The sequence below is a fragment of the Hyperoodon ampullatus genome (assembly GCF_949752795.1).
Source record: "Hyperoodon ampullatus genome assembly, chromosome: 1".
NCBI classification, from domain to species: domain Eukaryota; kingdom Metazoa; phylum Chordata; class Mammalia; order Artiodactyla; family Ziphiidae; genus Hyperoodon; species Hyperoodon ampullatus.
Window position 1 is genome coordinate 144,422,289 of NC_136914.1, and position 27,303 is coordinate 144,449,591.

General features: G+C 34.8%; 1 protein-coding gene across 1 annotated transcript in view; it reads left to right on the top strand.

Moving 5' to 3' along the window:
* The window catches only part of BBS7 (Bardet-Biedl syndrome 7), a gene marked incomplete at its 5' end in the record, with an annotated part of 42,487 nt that extends 15,949 nt beyond the window's left edge, over window positions 1–26,538 (top strand). Inside the window, 14 exons of the mRNA XM_079717980.1 lie at window positions 22–94; window positions 530–646; window positions 2,443–2,573; window positions 6,525–6,609; window positions 7,355–7,457; window positions 9,114–9,306; window positions 10,527–10,601; window positions 13,376–13,441; window positions 18,329–18,468; window positions 20,492–20,656; window positions 23,857–23,966; window positions 24,095–24,198; window positions 24,350–24,473; window positions 26,279–26,538. Coding sequence (XP_079574106.1) covers window positions 22–94; window positions 530–646; window positions 2,443–2,573; window positions 6,525–6,609; window positions 7,355–7,457; window positions 9,114–9,306; window positions 10,527–10,601; window positions 13,376–13,441; window positions 18,329–18,468; window positions 20,492–20,656; window positions 23,857–23,966; window positions 24,095–24,198; window positions 24,350–24,473; window positions 26,279–26,412 — 1,620 coding nt within the window. The 3' untranslated portion in view covers window positions 26,413–26,538. The remainder of the gene's footprint in view (window positions 1–21; window positions 95–529; window positions 647–2,442; window positions 2,574–6,524; window positions 6,610–7,354; window positions 7,458–9,113; window positions 9,307–10,526; window positions 10,602–13,375; window positions 13,442–18,328; window positions 18,469–20,491; window positions 20,657–23,856; window positions 23,967–24,094; window positions 24,199–24,349; window positions 24,474–26,278) is intronic.
* Window positions 26,539–27,303: the final 765 nt, after the last annotated feature.

Consider the following 27,303-nt stretch of genomic DNA (forward strand, 5'->3'; position numbering starts at 1 on the left):
AAAATTTTTGTTCTCCTTCAGGGATCTGATGTGATGTATGAAATTGAAGTTCCTGGCCCACCTACTGTTTTAGCCCTACACAATGGAAATGGCGGTAATCAGGGCTTTATTTTTGACAATCAAATAAGGGAGTGAGTTACGTTATTTAAGTTTAGATATTTCAGGTTTTTTAATCATTTAATTATATATTAAGTGAAAATGGGAAATTGTAGGAAGAACATGAACTGGAATACAGACAATTGTCTTCTAACTTGCCAGTTGCTAACAGTAATGTGTTATTGAACTTTAATTTTTTAGTTTCCTCATCTTAAAATTAGTTGATGAGGAAAGGTCTTATCTCTTATGGTTATAAATTCTGTGAATGTATAACCATCCTTCTAAATTAAGTAAATTAATTAAAATCTGTCTTTTTATAATATTTTAAATGAGATTTTTACATGAAAGACAATACATCTGAAAATATTTCAATTTTAAAGAAATAATGTGAGTTGTGGGATAAATATAATATGTTGACTTTAAATATAACTAGGTGACTCTGGAGAAGACCTTTTGTTTGGAACGTCAGATGGAAAACTTGGGCTTATTCAGATCACTACATCCAAACCAATACACAAGTGGGAAATTCGAAATGAGAAAAAGAGGGGAGGTATATTTTTTAAATTAATTAATTAATTTATTTATTTATTTATTTTCGGCTGCGTTGGGTCTTCATTGCTGCGCGTGGGCTTTCTCTAGTTGTGGCGAGCGGAGGCTATTCTTTGTTGCAGTGCGTGGGCTTCTCATTGTGGTGGCTTCTCTTGTTGCGGAGCACGGTCTCTAGGTGCGTGGGCTTCAGTAGTTGTGGCACGTGGGCTCAGTAATAGTGGCTCATGGGCTCTAGAGCGCAGGCTCAGTAGTTGTGGCACATTGGCTTAGTTGCTCCGCGGCATGTGGCATCTTCCTGGACCAGGGCTCAAAAACGTATCCCCTGCATTGGCAGGCAGATTCTTAACCAATGCACCACCAGGGAAGTCGGGAGGTATGTTTTTGATGTAATTCAGATTCTGAATTTCAGTGATTATTAAATAAAATATACTGGGAATTTCCTGGTGATTCAATGGTTAGGACTCCGTGCTTTCACTTCCAAGGGTGTGGGTTCGATAGATAGATAAATAGGTCAACCTACATTATATAGTTCATTCTGTTTTATTTATTCATAATGTATAGCAGACTTAGCAATTTACAGAGCTGCCTCAGGTTTATTTACTGTTTGTTTATTTAGCAGGTCTATCATACTTTTGCCATAATTTTTAAAGTAATATATGCTAATAGTAAATTGGGATGGATAGACTTTTATGGACTAATGTCTATCTATAACATTAATCTATGCTCAAAACCATTTTTTGTTTTTTGCTGTAGGGAATTAATTGGAATTTAGGAGTACTTGGTATGAGGCAAAGAAGTGCAGTGAGGTCAGTGAATATTCCTTTTTTCTAAGGAATTTACACCTTTCTAAGGGGAATTTATATCTGACTTGGTAGGTTTGGATGGCTATTTATAAGTACAGCATGAGATCTGATTGACAAGAAAACGTGTTAACAATGTATAAGATTTAGGGGAAAAGAATGTCCAGGAAGAGGAAAAAATAAAGGCAGAGGACTTGAGGCAGAGGTAAACTCGATTCATTTGAGGAGAAGAAGGAAGACCAGTGTGGCTAAATACATTCGTATGGCATGAGATAGAGTCACAGAGGTAGGGTAAGGCCAAATCACGAAGGTCCTCATGAGCCTTGGTAAAGGGGTTTGAATTTTAATCTAACTGTAGTGGGGAGTCATTGGAGAATTGTAAGTGGAGGTATGATGTGATCTAATTTACCAAACTAAAGCAAAAACACTCCGTGGAGAGTGGGTTTGTAGGGAAGCAGATCAAAATTAGAGGCATGGAGTTCAATTGGGAAGTTATTGTTATAGTTGTTTTGGTTTTTTTTAATTTTAATTTTAATTTATTTATTTATTTGTTTTTTTTATATTTGCCTGTGTTGGGTCTGTGTTGCTGCACGCAGGCTTTCTCTAGTTGTGGTGAGCGGAGGCTACTCTTTGTTGCGGTGCGCGGGCTTCTCATTGTTGTGGCTTCTCTTGTTGTGGAGCACGGGCTCTAGGTGCGTGGGCTTCAGTAGTTGTGGCTTGCGGGCTTTAGAGCGCAGGCTCAGTAGTTGTGGCGCCTGGGCTTAGTTGCTCCGTGGCACGTGGGATCTTCCTGGCCCAGGGCTCAAACCCATGTCCCCTGCATCAGCGGGTGGATTCTTAACCACCGCGCCACCAGCGAAGCCCTATAGTTGTTTTAACTTACCCTGTTTTTTTTTTCCTACTCTGATTTGATATATATATTTTTTCATTCATACTTGGTATATTTTTTACTATAATATCAATTTTATTGATAACTTATCACTTACTTTTTTTAAAGGTATTTTGTGTATTGACAGCTTTGACATTGTGGGTGATGGGGTTAAAGATTTACTTGTTGGAAGAGATGATGGAATGGTGGAAGTGTATAGTTTTGATAATGCAAATGAGCCTGTTCTACGATTTGATCAGGTAAGTTCACTTTTAAAAAGACTATATATGCTTATTATTCATCAAACAATTATAGAGATGACTGACTTTGTGTTTTATTAAATGAAATATATTAAAATCTTGTGTTTGGCTTAAAATATCTCTGCTTTGACATTATCAAAATCTTCTCTAGGCTACTCTTATGTTTGAATAAATGACTATTGCCCTCAAGCTGAACAATAAATTACTTTTTTATTTGATTTCTAAATACTGTGTATCCAAATTATTAAATGTATTACCTTAGTTTCTATAATGCATAATAGATTACAGGAGTAACATTTATATGTTTAGGTAGCATAAATGAGATTGTGTTTTAGGAATAAACTTCGTATCGTTAAGACAATATCAAAAATATCCTTAAGCAGAGAGGGAAAAGTAGCAATTTCACTTCTTGCCACCCAAGATCCACAGTATGAGAAGAAATACTAGATAAGAGTAATTTTTAGTTCACAAATTTTAAGTGTAATTAAGCTTGTTTATCCCAAGGTGCAGAGTCACATGGAGAAGCATTCTGGCATAAACTGAATCTTTCATTTTCATAAAGTGTTGTTCTCCTGTCCAGGGTTTCCCCATCCTGCCTCATGCATGATGTATTGAGGCTGTTTAACGACAGCAACAAAAAACCACAACTCAGTATGGACTTTTCTTTCTTTGTCTAGTTTCTCTAATAGTGGTAAAGTTCTCCCAGTACCTACTTAAATTGCATATCAGTAAATAACAGATGTTTTGGTACATAGATAAAGTATATTATTATATAGATAATATGGGGATAAAAACATTATACAACTTATTTTCTGGATTTATTTTGTACTTGTTCATCTTTCTTTGGTGCAAAAAGTTACCTTGCTAATGATGCAAATAATAGTTTAGGCTTAAAAGTACATAATAATCCTGTGTTGGTGATCTCCCATTTTCTTCTCATCACCCCCTGAGAAACTTTCCTATTTAGACCCCAAGTTTCCTCTTTGACTTCTATTCCGAACCCCAGTAATGACATAGCATGTCTCCCCTCTGCCAGGTGTGGCACTAAGAATTCCTCTCTTCCCAATCTTTCTTCTGTTTGTCTGATGTTAGAGGTACTGCTTCCATGTTGTGTTAAGGCTGCGAATATGCTGCCTCATCTTGATTCATGATGTCACTCTCTTTATTGTTTTCCTAATCAGGAGAAGTCCTCTTATCTGACATAGTCTGGACTGATGGTTGGTTAATCAAAAAAGTTAAGGAGCAGATCATAAAAAGACAATATGTACATACCTTAAACATCACATTTTAATTTAAACTTATAAATATATATTTATTCACCAATATTTTGAGCAGTGACCAAGGTATTTTCTTGTGAGTTCCCCTAATTGGCATTCCATGTTGTTACTTATATAAAGCATGTCTATACTATGTTGTCTATGATCTCCTGTGTTATGGTTCTATGACTGTTTTTTTTAAGGTGTAAGTTGAATTAATTAAATCTACAACTCCAAGACTTTTATAAAAAGGTACTTGAAGTAATAAGATAAATGAATTTCATTAAAATGTATTGACAAAAAACACGTAGAAATTAACAGTTTTTTAATTTTTGTAACTTTTTCTGAGTACATTAGGTTAAATAAGGTACTTCTAAGTGAGTGAAAGAGTAAGTTATAATTAATAGTCACTCAGTAAACCACTCAGAAAGTGAGAATGTGTGTGACTCTTTTGACTTGGTAAAACATTCTTCTGTAGTCAGCTGGTTTCCAGTGTTTTGCTTTCAATAAATAGAAGGAGGACCTAATCAAGGTGTCGGATGATACATCATTAAACATTTTCAGTGGTAGATCAGATGATTTTAGGTATGTAACTTGGAAGATATTTAAACAATAGAGTGAAATTTCTACAACAAAATTTCTTTTATTGTCATCAATATCTTTATGGGACTAAGCTCGATTAGTGCTTCTATCTATGAAGATGAAAAAAAGGAAATGAGACTGATGTTGAACTCAGTCTCATTCTACCAATATATAATTAATACTAATTGTGGTATATGAATAATTTAGAAGGAAAAAATGTCCCATTGTCTCATGAGATACATTTCCTATAGAATTTTGTTTTAGTGGTTAGTTATTATTTAAAAATATAAAACATATATTTGTCGATCAACTGTGAAATGTTAATAATTAGGACAATAGAAATTTCTAATTCTTAGAGCTTTTTAATCACAGAAGATAAAAAAATTCTATTTCTTTTTTCTTGGTTGCAGAGAAGTGTAAAAGAATTTCAAGCATATGAGTACATTACATTAAGATAAATATATGTGGGGGAAGTGGAGTGAAAATAGAAGTTTAGGGAACAATGTAAAATTTCCAGCTGTGAAAGAAGGATTTGTTTTTTCATTTTTAATTCACTTGTGTATATAAATTTGTCTTGATATTTAGATTCATTGGGCATGATTGGGATGTGATTATGTGACAGTTTTATTTTAAAATTATAATCTCTAAAACTTCCAGATATTACATTCTTTGTAACTATTTAAAGTGGTGATGAAAATCTGAAAGTCAGTTTAAAAATGTACACAGGGATGGATGCAGTTTTGTTTGTTTTTTCAGAATTAACTTTAGCGAGAACATGAACAAAAAAGTTTGAAGAATTCTAGTGTATATGAAATCCACTGGGACACTTGTTAAAAATGCACCTGTTGGGGAATTCCCTGGTGGTCCAGTGGTTAGGACTCTGCACTTCCCTTGCAGGGGGCACGGGTTCCATCCTTGGTCGGGGAGCTAAGATTCCTGCCAGATGTGCAGTGCGGCCAAAAAAGAAAAAGAAAAAAAAATACACCTATGAACCTAACTTCATGCAAATGTATAATCAAACCTTTGTTACTTGAATCTCTCAGGTAATTAGCTCAGGAACAGCTAAGATAGCCTGATTTGCAGAATAGCTCAGAGGTTTGCCTCTTACAGGGAGGATGAAGAGAACTAGCATTTTTAATGCTGGTGTCCATTCCCTCTACCTTCTCCTTTAGGACAATGGTTCTGGGCCTTGCCTGATAATAATTACCTGGCAGAGCTACTGGTCAAACTCATTAATGGGTTGCCAACACATTTTTTTTAAATGAAAGAAAATAGATTAGAATATATCAGAGTACAACACAAACCTTTTAAGTTATATCTGTTGTTGTGTATGTTCATGTGTGAATTATACCAGATTGCAATATGAAACTTATTGCTTGCTTTCCAAATAGCTTGAAAGCCAATGACCTAGAGTGCTTGTTAAAAATACAGATTCCTAGTTGACTCACCCAAATGATTATTGTCAGACAAGTTAGGGAAGTATTGCTTAAAAGAGACATAAACCCTGAATCATCTGAAAAACTTGGTTTCTCTCCATAGTAGCAAATTGTCTAAAGGTTCTATGTAAGCTAGCATCTTCTTTATTCTTCTAAAAAACGATTTGGAGAAAACACATGAGAGGTGGTCTGTGGAATTCAGGTAATAAACTAAATTTATTGAGAGTTTTGCCTATGTAATTTTTTTTTTTGGGGGGGCCACATGGCTTGTAGGATCCTAGTTTCCTGACAAGGGATGGAACCCAGGCCCCCTGCAGTGGAAGCATAGAGTCCTAACCACTGGACTGCCAGGGAATCCCCGCTTATGTCATTTTTAAAAAAAAAACTTATTTCTTTATATAAATAAATGATTTTGCTCATTAGATGACTACTGTAGCTGAGTGGTACACACAAATATATGAATCATTTTCAATCTTCTTTCCCCAAATTAAAAAGCACTGGAATTTTCAGCCATTTGTGCAGGATTTTCACCTTTCCAATCTCAGTGTCTACACATAATAAGTATTCAATAAATATATGTTGAATGTTGGGAGACAGGAAAATAATTTTTGTGGCTTATTATTTCACATATCTGTGAAATTTTATTAATGATGTGCTTGATCTTAAATTTATTTTAGACGTTGTCTGAGAGTGTCACATCTATCCAGGGTGGTTGTGTAGGGAAAGATGGCTATGATGAAATCGTGGTATCCACATATTCTGGTAAGGTAAATGGTAATAGCTAGTTGAAGAAAGAATCAATAATAAAAAATATAAATTTAATAAATTGCTTTTGATGATTACTTTTTTAAATGTTTATTAGTAAGCCGCTCTTACCTACAGCATTAAAAGCTCTAATAGTTAAAAAATAAGAAAAGAAGGAGTAGGTGTATTGATTTATAAAACAGTTAATATTTGAATAATACTTTTAAAAAGTACTTAGTATATCTCTAGCATCTTTGAAAATTAAATGATATCCTTTGGTTTAAAAAGAATATTTACTGAAATTTAGTTTGTTTTGTTACTGTGTACATTTCTTATAAAACTTGCTTGCTTTTGAGTAGGTCATTTTTGTATTCTCACAATAGTTATATGAGAGTTTAACTTTCCATGAAAATAATTTTTGAAAGACAACTTTTATTCATCAGCTATTTATTGCACTTGCCTAGAATGTGTTGACTTATTCCATACTTGAAAACTAAAACTTTAAATTAAGAAGTGAAAGATTTCCTTAATCGTAGTATTACAGTATTTCAGGCAAAACAAAAATGGTATCCAAAGTAATTTCTTTATGGTTTGAATATCTTCTAGCTTGATTTCTTTTGTGTTTTGTTTTGTCTTGTTTTTTGAAAAGGAATAAGTCCAAGACTAAGTGAGGTTGATGTTGGTGGACACAGGGGCATGTATCTTGGGTTTCTTTTAACACTAGCAGCACTTAATGGTGCACGATTGTAATTCATCTCTGCAGGCTGGGTTACAGGTCTGACAACAGAGCCTATTCATAAGGAAAGTGGGCCAGGAGAAGAACTAAAAATTAATCAGGAGATGCAGAATAAAATTTCTTCTTTACGGTAATTTTGGATTTTTGTTTGCGTCTTTATTTTTTTTCATTTCATAAAGTGTGTGATTGTTGTTTTTTTCTTATTTATAAATGCAGTATATTTTATTGGAAAGAATTATACATTTAATTAGTTTATCACCTTTTTAAATAAAAGCTTATCAGTTTGAGAAAATTAGCAGTAAGTGCTGATTAATATTTTGGAGTTAGAAATACACTTTTTATATGTTTTATTCTATGTTGATTTTTTTCTTAGCTCAAGAATTGTATTTTTTCATTCGTTTATTATAAACAGTTACAGTGGTGTTTTTGTTTGTTTGTTTTCATAGACATTAGAAAGAAACCAACACAGATGGCTCTATTCCTCATTAATTCTAATGTTTACTGCTCTTGTGGACCCTTCTGAGTCTGTAACTTTGGCTTATAAGTTTTCTTACTGGAACTGAGTAATGTTGACTCTCTTAGACACAGGGATTGCTTTCATGGCCTGTTCAGTTTGACAAGTCCTGTGAAAATGGCCTCAAGGAAAATTGCTGCATACAATGAAGAAGTGGGAGTCGCTGAAACTTTTAATGACTATTCTCCTTACCCTAGCCCTTCAGCCCTCGGCCCTCAGCCCTCAGGAGTGAGGGCTGATCCTTTTTTGGTGGTAGTTGATGGCTACAGAAGTTTTTGAGGCAACCAAATGCCACAAGTACTAGTTCACTAAAGCCACACCACCAGTTCACCACAAACCAGTTCACCAAAGTCACTAAGAGAGAAAGCTCTAATGTTCATGCAGCAAGGACACCAAGGAGAGTTAATGAACTACTATCTCATGTCCTCAGTACAATACCTCATATTTATAACCAAGTCAGCCCCCTCCTGATTCCACTGGAATGTATGTTCACGAGAAGCTTATGTCTATTTTGTTCATTCAGCACCCGGATCCTAAGTGCATAGAGTCACTCAGTAAATATTTCTTGGGCCAATGAATCTTTTCCTTTGTTTAGTGCACAAATCCCTTCCAAGCGCCTTCCCAGACGTTTCCCCCTAAATTGGGGCTAGTAGCTAAACCTCATGTTGTTCTACCCTAGTTACTATTTACTTCATTTCCTTTCCCTTTAACTGGAGCAGCTCTAAGCAATGCCTGCACAGTTCAATCTCCAACACTTGGTAGAACTTCAGCTGTACCTCTGGCTCATGATTATCCTGTGGTCTCCAAAATATTCATACTCAGCAGCCTTCTTATTTTGTCTGTTGCCCATAATATCTTACTGAAAGGTACATGTTTACTGATTTCACACGTTCTGTTTCTTCTTATTAAATCTAATATGTTCCTCTACCCCAGAACAATCAGTTTCTTTTCTGATTAGTGCTATATGTGACTGTAACCAGATTCATATATTAGGATTGATTATTTGCAGCCTGCCTTGATTCTTACAATGCCTTATTAATATTGCTGGTGTGGGGCTGAGTAGATGTTTTACTTTTTAGATCAGAGATAAATAATGTAGAACCATTAGGTCAGTCATAGAAGTAAAAATTTTGTTCCTATTAGTGTTATAGTTCTAACTCAACCAATAAAAATGCATTTTGCAGCAGTAAATGTCTCAGACTTTTGTAAATATTCTAAGGATCTCAAATGTTTATACTTATAGGTGACAAATTTGTATATATTTTCCTCTAGGAGTGAGTTGGAACATCTGCAATATAAGGTACTACAGGAAAGAGAGAAATATCAACAGTCTTCTCAATCAAGCAAAGCAAAATCAGCAGTACCTTCATTTAGTGTAAATGACAAGTTTACATTAAATAAAGATGATGCCAGCTACAGCCTTATCTTAGAGGTTCAGATGGCGATAGATAATGTCTTAATACAGGTAAGCAAAATGTCTAATTTCTTTGTTTTATGGCTGGATCTATTTTGCAAACTAGTCATATGCACTAATTATTATAGAACACTTTTAAACAGTGATTTTAAATGTTTATCTTAATCTTCCATTAGCTAATCAGTTGGCTCATAGATTATTTAAATTATGTCTTTATTTTTTATTTATCCCGTACATATTAAACAAAAGACCAATGGACTTAAGTTTCAGGAAGACCTAGAAAGGACATTAAAGATTTGTTCTCTGGTTAGCCTTTAGGAGAATCTTAACAGAGATGTGACTTAGAGAACTCCAGTATTTTATATCCTTATTAGAACCTTTTTTAAGCTCCAACTACTAAAATAATACAGCCTGCTCATTAAACATCAGTTTCTAGGTAGATAATCTCAAAAGGTGAAACTTAGGGATAATAGTGTATAACTCCATTTATCAATGTATTTAATTCTTTTTTCTTTTTTTGTTATTAGTTTTTTTAAAATTTTTATTTTACATTGGAGTATGGTTGCTTAACAATTATTTTTTCTTTAAATTGGAAGATATTCAGGGAGTGGAAAAGGATGATAGTAGGATGAATGGAAAATAAGCAAGATGGAAAACCCATCAGAAAATGAGAAAAGAATAAAGAGGAAGAAGATGACAAAGTTTAAAAAGATGTGGGGGAGAGATCAGATTATTAATTAAAACTTAGAGGCAGAAATGTCTCTCAGGTAATGCTAGCTCAAGGGCTACTGCATTGAACAACTCCAGAAGCACCATTCACACAGAACACAGTACAACAGCATTGTCCTAGAAGCTACCTCTCTGGAGGAGACCAAAAATTATCCCCTTTCTGTGTTACAGGTGAAGTAAAAAATGATAAAAATGAACTGATATAGTAAGAATGGTCATATGATTATTTGCAGCCCATGGTAACATTTTTAGCACTGACAAAAAAAGGTAGGAAGAGTATACTTTAAAGAGAGCAATGAGAGATGAAATTCTGTGATCTGATTAATCCAGATTAGAAAAAAATATGTCATTGTAATATAACTCTTATTCTTTATTTATTTTCTAGAAGTGCATATTATCAAATACAAGTTAAGAGAGTTCATACTGTCAAATTTAGAGACAAACGTAAACTAGAACTAAGGAGAACCCTTAGAGAAAATATGTGTTGTGAGAATTTTTAGTTTTTCATCTCAACCTTTTTTTTTTTTTAATATTGACTGTAGAGTGATGTTCCAATAGATTTACTAGATGTGGATAAAAATTCTGCTGTTGTCAGCTTTAGCAGCTGTGATTCTGAGGTGAGTAAAAATATAAAAAATTCTTCAAATGCTTTCATTTCCATTATGCCATTTTGTATAAAGCCTGTAAATGCTACTAGTGTTTGATGTTTCCTCTGTATTTCCTTTCATAACCCTTCCCTCAAAATCTGCTTCTACTCTCTTTCCCTATCCTCAGAAAATCCAGAAACTGGAATGTTGTCCTAAATTCCTTTCTCTCTCTGATCTGTTAAATCGAGTTACAATAGTTCCCCCTTTATCTGCTGGAGATACATTCCAAGACCCCCAGTGGATGCCTGAAATCACGAATAGTAGGGAACCCCTGTATGATATGATGTTTCTTTCAGCATCACTGTTTTTGCACTTTGGAGCTGTTATTAAGTAAAACATGGGTTATTTGAACACAAGCACTGCAATACCATGAAGGTTGGTCTATGTGATAACTGAGATGGTTCCTAAGTGACTAACGGGCGGGTAGCATATACAGCATGAATATGCTGGACAAAGGGGTGATTCATGTCCCAGACAGAATGGAGTGGGATGTCACAAGTTCTCATCACACTACTCAGAATGGTGTGCAATTTAAAACTTATGAATTGCTTATTTCTGGAATTTTCTATGTAATATTTTCAGACCACAGTTGACTGTGGGTAACTGAAACCCTGAAAAGTGAAACCATAGATAAGGGGGTTGCTGCTGTAGTCACTAATTTCTGTCATTTCTACCTCCTTGCTCTTCTACGTCTACTCTGCTTCATTTGCACTTGTTAACCTTCCAGGCCCTCATAATGCTTTTGCTTGAACTCCTCGTCTGCCAGTTTCTGTGCCTCCAGTATTGCCTGTCACCTCCAGGCTATGCTGTGCACTGCCACCAGAGAGGCCTTCCTAAAAGACAAACATCCCCGTGTCATTCCTTTTCTCAAAACCTTTTAAAGATTCCTTATTTCCTGAGCTGCATGTAAGTCAAGATTCCTCACTGTAGCATAAAAAACTTTCTGTAATTCAGCTCTTGATTACATCTCCAACTTAATCTCTCACCAGCTGCTACCTTCCCTCCCATGCACATGATTTCTGCCAAATTGAAGTTCTTAAGATTTCTTGAAAATGCTATACAGCTTCACACATTCCTACATTTAAACATGATCTGTTCCATCTGCCTGTCTTTCCTCACTTTTTCTTGTTGACTCTTGCTTAACCTTCATTCAACAGACATTTATTGAACACTTACTGTGTGCAAAGTACCTGGGATGAGACCATATCAGAGCTTTTGGACACGCTTACTGTATCACTTCTTTCTGCATGGTACTGCTTGACTAGCAGTCTCAGAGCTTAGGTATGGCTCCTGAAGAGAAGTTAGGGTTCAGAGAAGGTCTGGAGCAGCTGCGTTGGAGAAGGCAAGCCAGAGCAGGAAATGGTGACTGGAGTTGGCATTAAAAAGGGAAGGATAACAAGAGTAGATAAAGAACAAAGTTGATAATTATATTAGGGAATAATTTTCAAACTAATTTCAGAGTAAAGCTTTTTTTTTGATAAGAGATTTTATAGCAGTTGTATTATTTATCATATGTGCTTTGTCATCCCTGTTTGAGAATAAAACATAAAAGATTAAGACCTACATTTTTATGATCATTTAAAAAATCAAGTTAGCATGAACTTCAGATCTTTAATTCCTAAGTTACAGTGAAAGATTAACCTGTTTATATCACTGCAGGATTCTTTGAAATGAGTATTTCATACCAATTTAAAACCTATTTTCTAGAATGATGGCTTAAAAAACAAATCTTATGGAGATTTCAAGTATATACAGAAGGAGAAAGAATACTATAATAACCTCCATGTACTCATCACTAACTTTAACATATGGCCAGTATTGTTTTATGCTCTTTACCCTCTCCCTCCCCATTCCAAACCAAATTCCAGACATTCTGTCCCCTTTAATTAATATATATAATTTTATCCATAAATACTTAAATATATAACATTTGTTTTGAATTACACAAAAGTATATTTATTTTTAAGTTGACTGATCCTCTGTGTTTGCTGAGTTTAAATGATTTGAGATTAAAACATTTGAATTTTCTTTTTAACATTAGCATTCTTTTTATTTCTTCAGTATTTATTAAAAATAGGGAAATAGCAGTGCCTGAAAATTGCATATCAAATAGTTCATGTTGCTTTGTCTGATTTTGCAATTCATGCACACAGATATACTCTTCTGTTTTTAGTAGTTTATTATTCAATTTTAAGAAGTTATCATACTTGAAGTAACCTCTCCAATTTTGTTCAACAAATGTGTTGAATGCCTACAGTCTACTTGACACTATGCTATTTGCTGGGAATGCATAGATGAGATATTTCTCAGTTGTCTATAAGTATGTGTGAAAATCAAATACATTCAACACTGAACATCGATGTTTTTGCCTTTATAATACAAACATTAGGAGTTTGCACTGCCAGTTAAATTTTTGGGAGAACAATTAACATTTTAAAGTGTTATTGGAGAGATTTAATATGGAAAGAGCATTGAGCTTTAGAGTCTTAAAGATAAGAGTTTGAATACCAGTGTTATTACTTACTGGCATTTAGGAAATTTACCTAACCCTTCAGGCCTCAATTTCTTCATCTGTTAAAACTTACCACATAGGGTTGTTTGTAGGAATAAGCGTAAAGCTCATAGCATGGTGCCACCCAAATGATAGGTGCTCAGTAAAAATAAATATTATTATTACTGTTGGTGCTGTTGTTATTGTTGAAAACATAGATTCATCCTTTCCCTCAACTTTGAATTCTTCCTAGTCAAATGACAACTTTCTTCTCGCCACTTATCGGTGCCAGGCAAATACCACAAGGCTGGAACTCAAGGTAAAACTGAGATTACCTTTACTTGAAAGTTTGAACTTTTTTTTTTCCTTGGTAAATCTTGCAACATATGTATCATTTCTTTGCATTAAATTTCTCCCTGAAATGAGCATTTTGGAATAATGTCTGTTGAATGACCTATTAGGTTTTAAATCGGACCAAACCACTCTCTTTTCTGTTAGCACTCAACCAGTCACGTTCTCTAAAATTATCAATCCTAAATTTCCTCTAACTGGAAATATTTTTTCTAATTTTCTATTATGGAAAGTTTCAAGCATACATAAAAGTAATGATTCCAGTTTCAGCGATGATCAACTCATGACAATCCTGTTTATGCTGCCACTCTCCATTCCAAATTATTTTGAAGCAAATACAAGATACTTTATAATTTTATTAGTAAATATTTCAGTACATATGTTTAAAAGATAAGAACTCTTTTTTCTAAGTGATTATGTAAAATTTGTATTTTTAAAAAAATTTTTATTGGGGTACAGTTGATTTACAATGTGTTAGTTTCAGGTGTACAGCAAAGTGAATCTGTTATGCATATACATATCTCCACTTAAACGATAAGAACTCTTTTTAAAAACATAACCACAGGGCTTCCCTGGTGGCACAGTGGTTGAGAGTCCGCCTGCCGATGCAGGGGACACGGGTTCGTGCCCCGGTGCGGGAGGATCCCACATGCCGCGGAGCCGCTGGGCCCGTGAGCCATGGCCGCTGAGCCTGCGCGTCCGGAGCCTGTGCTCCGCAATGGGAGAGGCCACAGCAGTGAGAGGCCCACGTACTGCAAAAAAAAAAAACAAAAAACATAACCACAATACTGTTATCACACCTAAGAAAAATAATAGTAATTCCTTAGTATTATCAAATGTTTAGTGTAGTGTTTTTTGTTTTTAGTTTGTTTGATCCAATCATGGTCCAAATAAGGTAATTTGGTTATTGAAGTATCTGAGCGTTTGCCCTATATTCTCCTATTATCTGGATTTTTCTGATTGCATTCCAGTGATGTCATTACCAACTATTCCAGGGAAAATCTTTGAAGTTTCCTTTTGCAATTTACTAACATAATCACTTTTATAATTAAATAATGATTGTAGCACACAAGTTTATTTTAGTTATTTAATTTTTAGTGTGAAATTTAAAAAAAATTTATTTTTGATATGTTTATGATCCAAAAATTAAGCACTATAACTTTTTCCTGATGTTCTGAAACTCAAAGTGTGCTTTTTTCAAGAGAGATGCTATTGCACAATAACTTTTTCATATCTGGTTAAGGAAGTTCCAGTTAAAATGTAATTTTTTTCTAAACAATTTATTTTCATCTGTGTAAGTCCCCTTTCATGTATTTTGAAAGAAAAATTGAAAACTGGTATAAGTTCTAAAGGAATATACTTCAGCATATTTATGGAACCTAATTAAACTTTTAGATTACATTCACTGAGCTAGATTGTGCCAATAAATTAGGAAGTAGGCCTAAAAATATTAAAAACCTATGTTCTTTTTTAAAATTGGATACAATACCTTTAAAGTTCAGAGGAAAGAGTAAATGCCTGAAAAGAGCCAACAAAACTATAAAAAAGGAGAAAAGGTGGAACTTATCTTGCCCTATGGTAAAATGTACTATAAAACTACTATAATAAAAATAATGTGGGGTATTTACAAGGCCTAAATAAATAGGTCACGCAACAAGATAAAGTATAGAAATATAGCCCAGCACATATTTATGGGAATTTAATGCACAGCATTTTTAGGTAGGGAAAATTCTATTAAATTACTATTTTTATTTAAAAATTGCTATTGGTGGGACTTCCCTGGTGGCACAGTGGTTAGACCCACAGCAACTAAGACACAACTCAGTCAAAGATAAATTAATTAATTAAAAAAATAAAAATAAAAATAAAAATTGCTATTGGCACAACTGGCATACATCTGGAAGAATATTAAGTGGATTCTTATGTCATATATTGTAAAAGATAAATTCAGATGAATTAAGTACCTAGTTATTTTCAAAAAGAAGCTGCCTTCCAGATAATGGGTGAATATCAGAATATGAAGACTGCCTATAAGTTGTTTAAAAAGACTACCCAGGGTGGTCCAGTAGTTAAGAATCCACCTTCCAATGCAGGGGACGTGGGTTCAATCCCTGTTTGGGGAACTAAGATCCCACATGCCACGGGGCAACTAGGGCCATGCGCCACAGCTACTGAGCCTGTGTGCCACAGCTAGAGAGCCTGCGTGCTGCAACTACTGAGCCCATGCACTCTGGAGCCCACATGCCACAACTAGAGAGCCCACGCACCACAACTTCTGAGCCCACACGCTGCAATGAAACATCCCGCATGCTGCAACTAAGACCCAATGCAGCCAAAGAAAGAAAGAATCTTGTTCCTTAAAAGAAAAGACTACCCAATTAGGAAAATAGGCCAATATGGGTAGGCAGTTCACAGAAGAGGGAATCAAAATAGCTAACAAATATTAAAAGAACATATTCTACCTCGTTATCAGTTAGGGAAACTCAAAATAACAAAAATCAGTTTCTGCTTGTCTAACAGATTGGCAAAAATTTTGAAAAAGCAGAATTACCAGGTGGCAGGATGAGGAAAAGAACACTCTCAATCATAGCTGAAGGAAATAAAAATTGTTATTGCTACTTTGGTAAAATAGGCTATAATCCCATTTGTTGGAATCTGTTTCATAGCAATAAAATCACAGTATTGTACACACAGATATGTATATAATTAACTGCAGCATTGTTTGTAGAGGCAGAAAAGTTGAACCAAAGTGAACACTCAGTAATTTAATGTTTGAATAAATAGCTGTTTATCCATTTCACAGAATATTGCAGAGCTGCAATAAAGAATGAGTTGGTCAGTTCCTGTTAACATGGAGCAAATTCCATGAAAAACACAAAATGCAGATAAAAGTCCTACATATGTATATATATTATCTATAATATGAAGAAATGTATAAAAAGAAACATACCTGTCTGATATGATAGGTCATACAATAGGGGGAAGGTATGAGTGGGATGGGAATGGGAGGGAGGTGATGGTATTAGGAGAGGCAGAGATAAGGGAAAAATGTGGTTATTAGAAATAAAAACAAAGATGTCTATGATATAAATATAATTTAGTCATGTGAAGTTATGCATTTATTTTTGTACATCTGCATAGAGAGATGTATGAAAGGTTGACTATCACAATAACAATAATGATCATCTCTGGGTGGTAGGATTTCAGATTACTTATATGTTAATCCTAATTTTTCTTCATTGTGTGGATTTTTATTTTATTTTTTTTTTGCGGTACGCGGGCTTCTCACTGCTGTGGCCTCTCCCGTTGCGGAGCACAGGCTCCGGACGCGCAGGCTCAGCGGCCATGGCTCACGGGCCCAGCCGCTCCGCGGCATGTGGGATCTTCCCAGACCGGGGCACGAACCCGCGTCCCCTGCATCGGCAGGCGGACTCGCACATTGTGTGGATTTTTAAAATAATGAACATGAAGTATATAATCAGAGAAAGCATTATGACTTTTCTTAATATTATGAACAATTATATTCTTTTTTTTAAAGTTGATATTGCATTTACAGTTATTATAAAATATTGGCTATATTCCCCGTGTTGTACTAATTGTGAACTTATTGTGGAAAAACTTATGTGCCAGTGTAAGCTTACCCTTTAAAAAGAAACCCTAAAATATAGCTTTATCAGATCGATCTTTTATTTTCCTTCTGTATTTTTATTCTTTTCCTTATCTTTTCTCTCTTCCCATTCAGAACAATATTTTCAGTATAAAATTTGCAAAAAATCTTGCTTTAAAGTTTTATTTATGTTTCCCATTTAGGTAAAACATTGATTTTTTTTCCCCCTCACATGCCAGGAAAAGTATGAACGGATGTATCAGTTAGATTAGAGAAGCTGCCTTTGTAATACAAGAGGTACTACAATCCACTTAATGAATTGGAACAGAGAAGAGCTGAAAAGGACAGGAGGGAGAAACTTGACCGCTTTCTAACTCCTAAAATTAGGTCTTCACAATTTCATGAATTAGGGTTTTCTGTAAGTGTCTTAAATTCTCAGGATATCCAACTAGCCATATTCAAAATAGCTTAAAAAGAATTTCCTAATCCAGATATGTCATAATTAGATTGTGAGTATGCTTCTCTATTTTCATAGAAAGTCAAGAATTAAGTTCTTGGAAACATTTTTTTTTCTGTCAGTAGGTTTTTATAAAAATAGCCATATGCTATAATACCCCTATTTCTGAGAAAATGAAGTATTAGTTATTGACCCACTTATCCCTTCAACAAAAATGTCTAAATTTTAACCATTTTTATGTGAATCTTATACAATATATTATACACCTACACTTTTAGATGTGATAGGGTGGTGTGTGAGAATGTGTGTCTTTTGGAATGACAGACCTAAAAATATGTGGTGGGGATGACTTTCATAGATGGATTAATTTTGCTTTTGATTTCCAAAATCTTTTAAAATTTTCTTTTACTGTAGAGGTAAAAAGTTCTTGTTTGGGCTTCCCTGGTGGCGCAGTGGTTGAGAGTCCGCCTGCCGATGCAGGGGACACGGGTTCGTGCCCCAGTCCGGGAGGATCCCACATGTTGCAGAGCGGCTGGGCCCGTGAGCCATGGCCGCTGAGCCTGCGCATCCGGAGCCTGTGCTCCGCAACGGGAGAGGCCACAACAGTGAGAGGCCCGCGTACTGGAAAAAAAAAAAAAAAAAAAGTTCTTATTTAATAGAATGTCCTTATTTCCTTCAGCATATTACAGAAGAGATTAAGGTCTGAGTACCTGCTTGCTTGTGTTGAACATTTTAAAGATAGCCTTTATGTTGCTAGATTATTCTTATTTTCTTTCCTCTTTTGTGTTTAGATTCGCTCAATTGAAGGCCAGTATGGCACACTTCAGGCATATGTGACTCCAAGAATTCAACCCAAAACATGTCAGGTCCGCCAGTACCTTATCAAACCCCTTTCACTCCATCAAAGAACTCACTTTATTGATCATGACAGGTAGGACAAAGGAGGGAGAAGTTTATTTTTAAGATATTACATGATGCAGATAAAGTTGCTTTTTATTTTAGTAGTGTAAATTCTGGTAGCTAGTTGTACTTTTAAAAAATTAAATAAATATTTAAATGCTGTGTACAAGTTTCCCCCACTATCTGAAAGTAGAGTGTTCCTATGAAACCTTTCATAAGCCAAAATAGCATAAAGCGAAGAAGCAGTTGCTGTAGGACACATCTTGATAACGGATGCTCAAAATAAATTGGGATAAAGCACAGATGCTCACAGACAGTTCAAAGCTATGTGGCCGGATGCTAAGAAGCTGAGTGTAGTTCCTGGAGAAGGAACTCGGCGGGGCCGCTCTCAGTGCTGCTGGGGTAGTTGCTGCTTCGGTAACAGCCACTGCAGAATGAACGCTGAGGCTGTTTTTGCTTTTCACCTTTTTTGGTAAAAGCAAAAATCCTCTTTGGATTTCTCTTGGTTACCAAAAATGGGCACTCGTGTAGGCCTTTTGTAAAAACAAAGTGGCATAAAGTGAACTTTCAAAAAGCAGGGGATACCTGTGTTAATATTTCTGATAGATGTAAGAGTCTTTGTCTTCTTTTAGAGGCTGATTTGAGCTGGACTTTCCTATCTTTCTCATATATTTACCATTCTGAAATCAGTAGAGTAATAGTTCTCTGTCTCAAACATCTATCGTGAGAAAATACTGTTTAGCATTTGAGTTCTCTGTAAACAGGACCTTATTGTATTAGCCTCAAACATTATATTTCCTTTCTACTTCACCTCAGGGAATACTGGTAGAGCCATTAGTTGTGATAGTCCCTATTATTTCTAACTTCCATTCCAACTTAATCATCCTCCTGGTTATAGTTTTTTGCTTTCTTTTCCGAAAATGAGAGACCATGGCCTTAAATGAAGAAGGGAAAGAGACGAACAATTAGTGATTACTTGCCCTGTGCCATGCTCAGTGCTTAGGTGTTACCATTTAAGTCTTACGGCAAAACAAGTAGTAATGTTTGGAAAAGTAAGTAACTTGTTGATATGAGAAACAGAGTGAAGATTTGAGGCCAAAGCCTATGTTTTTTCTATTGCAGTTTATAATTTTAAAGATACGTAATTTAAATAAGATGTAAGGAGAAAGGTTCCTAAGGAAGGTTTTGGGAAAACATTAAAGAGAATGGATTCTCTGAGGGTGTCTTCCTGCTTAAAAGTCAGAGTTGTTAAAGGAGGTATAGTGTGGTGTTCTGGAATGAACAGCAAACTGGGACTCAGGAGACTCAGATTATAGCCTTATATCTGTTCCTACATGACTTTGGGAAAATAATTTAATCTTTGGGCTTTAGTTCTCTCATCTGCAAATAGAGTTGGTGTGGCGATCTCAAAAGTCCTTTCTATTCTGTATTCTCTTAAAATTCTTTCTGTACCTTTAATTCCACAGACTTGCATTTTCTTAATTCTTTATCCATTTGATTTATTTTAAATTTATTTGATTTATTTTACAACCTTTTGTGGGTATGTGTAATTTGCAGATAGAAAGTTAATTCCATATCCCTGCAAAATAGAAGGTATCATTCCCTAACTTTCCCAGTGGCATGCAGCTAGTGTTTCAAACCCATGTACATCTTACTTAAAAGCCCAATTCTTTGCCTTCACATTATGCTGATTTTTTCCTTTAGGAAATTCTTATGTTTTGTAGTTCCTATAATATAAACACTAGATGAACTTTTAAAAAATGGAATTTACCTGAGTAAACTGAACTGTATTTGTGAAGGCATGTTATAATGAAAACAAGCTATTTATGTCACTTAACTGAATATTAAAAGTACAGGTATAGGTAAGCATTCTTTTTTTTTTCCTTGAAATCAAAATGTTTATCTGATGGGTAAGATTAATCTGAGAAAAATTAAATGGCTGCTTTTCTATTTGTAACTATTGTTGCAAAATTCTGTTTTTTAATGTGTTGAGTACATATAATACCTCTGTGTATTCCCAGACAAATATGTGTACCTCTGCTATTTAATTGCAGACCCATGAATACACTGACTTTGACAGGCCAGTTCAGTTTTGCTGAACTTCACTCCTGGGTGGTTTTTTGCCTGCCTGAAGTTCCTGAAAAAACTCCAGCAGGAGAATGTGTGACATTTTACTTTCAGAACACCTTCCTGGATACACAACTTGAAAGTACCTACAGGTAAATAAAACTTATTCCTGGTTCACAAGTGTTTTTTACATAAATGGAACTTCTAAATTTTTGTAAGTTTTAAGGCAGTAATAATTTGCAAATAATATGATTGAAAAACTATACTGTTTAAGAGAATCTGTTGAAAAACAAATGGAATTAATGAGTTTAAAAAATGATTGACTAAAGATGAATATGAAAGAGCAATACCTTTCCAATTCTCAGCCATAACCGGTTAGAAAATAAATTGTTTAAAAAGATTCTTCGGAACATCAATAACAATAACAAAATGTTCATATAAAATCTGTAAAAATATTCTTTATTAGAAATACATAGAACTTCATGAAGAAAACTTTAAAATTTTATTGACATTAAAGACTTGATTTAATGGAGTAATATATTTTATAGTTATAGTGTAAACATGCAAGTCCTTCCCAAATTGATTTGAACATTTATCCTAATTCCAGTAAGAATTACAAGAAGAATTACCATTGAATTTCTTTGTGCAAAAATAGGAAATGGTTCAAGAACTTGAGAGCTTAGAACATGCAGGCTTTTGAAGCTCCCACATTGAGGTGAAGGTCATTATTCCTTGACACTCTTCTCAAGCTCCCAGTTGCCCTCCTGCCCCCTTCACTGTCACTCCCTACTCACCTCCCATAGGCTCCCCTAATTTCTGTTTCCGAATATAGTAGAGGCTAAAATTTCCTTCTCCTTTGTTCTTTTCTGAATGTGTTGGGTAAGGCTGATTTCTCTACATCTGCTTTGAGCTTGTACCCTCATACTTCTTCAAGGTTTTTGCATTCTCATTCTCTCACATCTGTAGGTTGTTTTTGTTTGTTTGATCTTTTGTTTTTGTTTTTTGTTTTTTAATTTTGTTTGTTTGGAGGGGAGGAGGTTTCTTATCTTCTCTCTGTCTCTGTCTCTTAAAGCTTCTCTCACTAAGCAGTTTACTGAGGTATTCTACTTTCCGCTTCCTAGCTGTGACTTTACCATGCTAGGTTCTGGAAACAACAGTGAACACATAATTTTACCTCTGAATATAGCCTTTGGGACCAAGAACTCTCCAGAAATCTAATTGGTTTTAGCATCAGTTCTATGGGGGTGTTTCACTGTATCCTCCAGGGGATCTTACCTGTGTAAACCTGGAATTATGACTTCAGTTTTGAAGTACCGTAGTGAACCTCACGTTTTAATCATAGCAGACAATTTGACAGGCCCCTGGCATACTACATATTTTTATAATAGCATACCTTTGCTTTTTACCATTCTGTGTCTTTAAATATTCTTTCCTTAATAGTCAAAACTCTACTTATTCTTCAAGGCCCAACTCAATAGCTACATTTTTTAAGTCTTCCTTGATTCTCTTCTCTGTTCCCATAACATTTTATTCTTACCTGCCTTAGGTTTTTATTGCTATTTTTTTTAAGTATATAATAATTTTTATGTAAGCTTGTCTCTAAATCAGATTGTAAGCTCTGGGCAGAGTTTATTTCTTAATTAACTTTGTGTGTATCCTCCAAGTATCTAACACAGGGCTTTGAACATAGCGGTACTCAATAAATGTTTTTTGTTCCATAAAATACATATATATGGAAGAAGTATAGAAGCATGTACTTTGGAGACAGACACACTTAGGTTTGAATCTGGCTCTGTGACTCACCAGCTATTTGCTCTTAGCTAGATTACTTAACTTTCTGGGTTTCAGTTTCCTTTCTGACGAATGGAAATAGTAGCACTTACTTCACTGAATTGTGATGCTTAAAGGAAGATAAACCATGTGAGTCATTCCACAGTGCCAGGTACTGTATAAGTATTTAATGTTAAATATCATTAATTAAAATTGAAGACTAGTGAAAAAAATCTCATTTCTAACACATAATTGGGATCAAAATAAGTGTGTATTATTCATCTTTCTAGAAAAAAAGAATTAGCATTTGCCTACAGCAGTCAATATAAAAGCAAATAAAAAGGCAACACTGAATATGTAAAAGATGGTATATATTAATTAGGAAAATTTTGGTCATCATAAAAAGGAACCATGGGCTTCCCTGGTGGTGCAGTGGTTGAGAGTCCGCCTGCTGATGCAGGGGACACGGGTTCGTGCCCCGGTCTGGGAGGATCCCACATGCCGCAGAGCAGCTGGGCCTGTGAGCCATGGCCACTGAGCCTGCGCGTCTGGAGCCTGTGCTCCGCAACGGGAGAGGCCACAACAGTGAGAGGCCCGCGCACTCCCCACTCCCAAAAAAAGGAAACAAACGTAAGCAGGCTTAACCAAATAAAAGGAACTTATTAGCTCATATAACTTAAAAGACTAGCAGTAGTCTGCCTCAAGCATAACTGGATCAGTGGCTTAACTGATATTGTCAAGACTTTATCCCTTTCCATTGCTCAGCTCTGTTTTTGTCTTCTCTTGGCTTTCCTATGTAGTGCCATGGTGGCCACCAACAGCTCCATCCAGCTTTATATCTTTTCAGCTACCATAGCCTCTCTTTCCCACTAGTTCCAATAAAAGTCCCAGGATTGAGTATCATCGTTGAGTCGTGAACCACTGTGCTCAGGTGTATGGAATACGCTGCCGAAAACTTCCTCCTGAAGTCCCAGAAATGGGGTTGGGGCCAGTGCCAATGAAACTATATGGATTGAAAAGGGTGAGAGAGAAAGAGAGGGAGAGAAGGAGGGGTTCCATAAAGAAAAAGAAGGGTCCTGTGAACATAAGAAGTGGCAATGGATGCTGGGCATGGAAGAACAGAAGATGTTACTCTTAGGTTTGATATTAGCTTTCTTTTAAGGATGAAGCATATAGTCATGCTGTAATTTATGTGATTACATAAAAAAACTTATGTGAAAGCAAGCAATTCTAAATGCATTTTATATACATAAGGGGTTAGCTATTGGAAATTTTATTAGTGAAAATGAAAAAAAGGTGTTTCAAATGAAGAACTTATATAAATTGTCGTATCTTTCGGAGGCATGTGTCTAACATCTTTTATTCAGTTTTACAAGTATGTTTAGAACTTGAATTGCTACAACAGTAAAGGGTTACATGTTTAAATATGTTTTACATTAATAATGAGATGTGTATATAAAGAAATCTAAAATTAAACGAAGTCTAAACACAAGGTCCTATTCGCAAAATATGTATTTACTGGACATATTTATTGGATGTATTTCCTTTTAAAGCTGTTCTTTTAAAAATATTAATTTTATAGAAAAGGTGAAGGAGTTTTTAAATCTGACAACATTTCTACTATATCCATCCTAAAAGATGTGCTCTCTAAAGAAGCTACAAGAAGGAAAATTAACCTCAACATATCATACGGTAAAAAAAAAAAAAAAAAAAAAAAAAAGAATCATTCTTTCTGTTTTTGGGGGGGTTGTTGTTGTTACAATAAGAATGTTCCTGATCAAAGTGACTTATCTAATTGTGCCTGACTCAACTTCTTCTAGAGATAAATGAAGTATCAGTCAAACACACATTAAAGCTAATCCACCCAAAGCTGGAGTACCAATTGCTTTTGGCTAAGAAAGTGCAATTAATTGATGCTTTAAAAGTAAGTATTTGTGTCACGGGACTCATAATCATTATTTTATTGTGATGGGATTTCTAAAATTGTAAAGACCTTAAAGTTTTCCACTTTAAATCCACTTTACACTGGATTAAATTTTGTACATTAAGTGCTTCTGTTTTTAATTTTAAATAAGGAATTGCAGGTTCATGAGGGAAACACAAACTTTCTGATACCAGAATATCGCTGTATCCTAGAAGAGGCAGATCACCTACAGGAAGAATACAAAAAGCAACCTGCACATCTTGAAAGACTCTATGGTTAGTGAACTATTCTAGAATACCTTGTCCTATTTATTTTCTACTGGCTGTTTGCAAAGGATCACATGAGAGAAGCTGGGCAGAAGGAGATAGGCAAAGATTACAGCAGTCATGAACCAGTAACAACCCATGTACTGCCCAATATATTTATTTTGTCAAGTTGGTTTTAATGTTTAATATTTTTACTAGATAAAATACAAATAAATATTAAGAAGTGAAATAAGTGTAATGCAATGAATTAATCTATATATATGAAGAAACCCAGTGTGAAATGAATGTAACCTGTGAAGCATTACAACTTAGGCTATATTTCACACAAATAATTTTCAGTTTTTATTGCTATTCTGAAATATCAAAATGCAGCATTTAATATTTTTATGCAAGATTTAATAGGGGGTATATATGTGCTGTGTCAATTTACGTTTAAAACTCATTCTGCTTTGGTGGTGAGAAGTTGAATGTTTCACAGTTGTATTGAAAAAGCAAGAGCAAGAGGGAGGAAGGAAGGAACAGCTTAAGGAAACATTTTTTGTGATCTTTATATAAGACCTATTGTGCATAGCATGCCTACTTATTTATAACATCTTTATAATCATGGGGGATATTTAATCCTTACAACAGCTCTGCAAGGTAGATAGTGTTATCTCTGGTTTTCACATCTGTAAACTGAAATCTGAGCTTAAGAATGTGTTGTCACATAGGTAGGTGGTGGCAAAGCCTTCATTAGAACCTCCTCGCCCCCAAATGCAAGTTTTTGCAGTGTGCCGAGTCTTCTGTATAGTCAGTTGGTATCATCAGTCTGTATTGATCCTTAAGATCTACCTAATGAATTTATTTTATGCCCAGAGACTTGCTCATAAACGGTAACAATAATATCTAATATCTTAATATTTACTATATGGCAAACACATGATCTTTTATCCCCATTACAACTTAGAAGATGGGTGGTGCAGAACCACCATATCTTATCACCAATTCCACAGTCCATAGAGCTTTGAAATCAAAAACTTTGTTCATAAATCATTTGGCAATAAATCTGACTTGATCTGAATTAATGATAAAACCTCACTTAAACTGATACGAGGTTATTTATAGTTTTTTTATTCCACTTAGTATGAATATTCATATATTTTGTTGCAGAAATGTTATGTTTTGTTATCAGGTGCTGCCACTCACTTTCCACGGGTATTATGCCATATATATGGTATATTATGGTATATTCCTTTTATTATCTTCCTAAAATATGAAAAATTCTGAAACACATCTTGCATCAAGAGTTTTGGATAAAAGATTGATAGCTTGAATTATTCCCACTATATATATGCAAAAACTCAAAGGTGAAATAATTTGCCCAGATCTTTGAAACTAGAAATATTTGCCTTCAAGTCAAATCCTAAGAATCGTCAACATATAGATGGGATATTTTAATTCAGATAAAGCTGTTATGAACAGAATATGTCTACACTATGTCAAAATGGTCAGCCTGGTGCAAAAAAAAAAACCCCACTTATTGTAACTTTATATATACCAATAGCAGTTCAAAACTGGCCAGCAAGTTGACTGTCTGAATTAATAGCTTATAACCAATTGTTAAGAGGGTTATTAGCCAAATGATTTATATTTTGAAACTTGCCTTAAAATCCCCCCAAATATTTTTTAATGCATCAATCCTTTCAGATTTCTGTATGTTAAATAATGGAATTACAGGTGCTTAGAAATAGATTATCAAGCAGTCGCTTACTTTCATTAAATAATGTGTCATTAATAGAATTAATGACAGAAAATTAACATTTTTTTCTTTATAGGCATGATCACCGATCTTTTCATAGATAAGTTCAAATTCAAAGGCACCAATGTAAAAACCAAAGTGCCTCTTTTACTGGAGATTCTGGACAGTTATGACCAAAATGCATTGATTGCTTTCTTTGATGCTGCATGAAATATAAATAAGGTAAAGTTCCAAAGAAGCTGTATGCTTAAATGAAAAATGTTAAAATAGAATTGCAAGCTAACTGTATATACTTTTATTTCAAGTGCGTTTTTTAATATTATCTAAAAATATATGTTACGACTTTTTTTTAGTAATGTTTCTATTTTTTTTGACAAATGGAACTTTTTAAAAATAAAGAGAATTTTTATTTTTAAAACAAGTGGAATGATTATAAGGGATTTTAATGAATTTTTTTCAAGTGGATGTTTTATAATAATCATCATATAAAATAATTATTTTATAATAATTATAATGTTTATAATAATCGAGAACTATTTGGAAAATAAAAATATATTCAAATATTTAATAAGCTAACACACATATGTATAAACTGCTTTACAGTTTTCAAAATGTATTTACGTATGTTACCTCATTTGATCTTTTTTCTTTTAATTAATTTATTTTTGGCTGCGTTGGGTCTTCGTTGCTGTGTGCGGGCTGTCTCTAGTTGCGGTGAGTGGGGGCTGCTCTTCGTTGTGGTGCGCGGGCTTCTCGTTGCGATGGCTTCTCTTGTTGTGGAGCACGGGCTCTAGGCGCGCAGGCTTCAGTAGTTGTGGCTCGTGGGCTCTAGAGCACAGGCTCAGTAGTTGTGGTGCACGGGCTTAGTTGCTCCGCGGCATGTGGGATCTTCCTGGACCAGGGATTGAACCCGTGTTCCCTGCATTGGCAGGCGGATTCTTAACCACTGTGCCACCAAGGAAGTCCCTCCTCATTTGATCTTGACAACATATATTGATTATTTTGTCAAATCATGTTAGAAAACATTCTCAGTGAGGTTAAATGTTTAAGAGGACATGCTATTATTTTGTAAAGGTGGAACACAAGTTCTGGTGCCTGGAT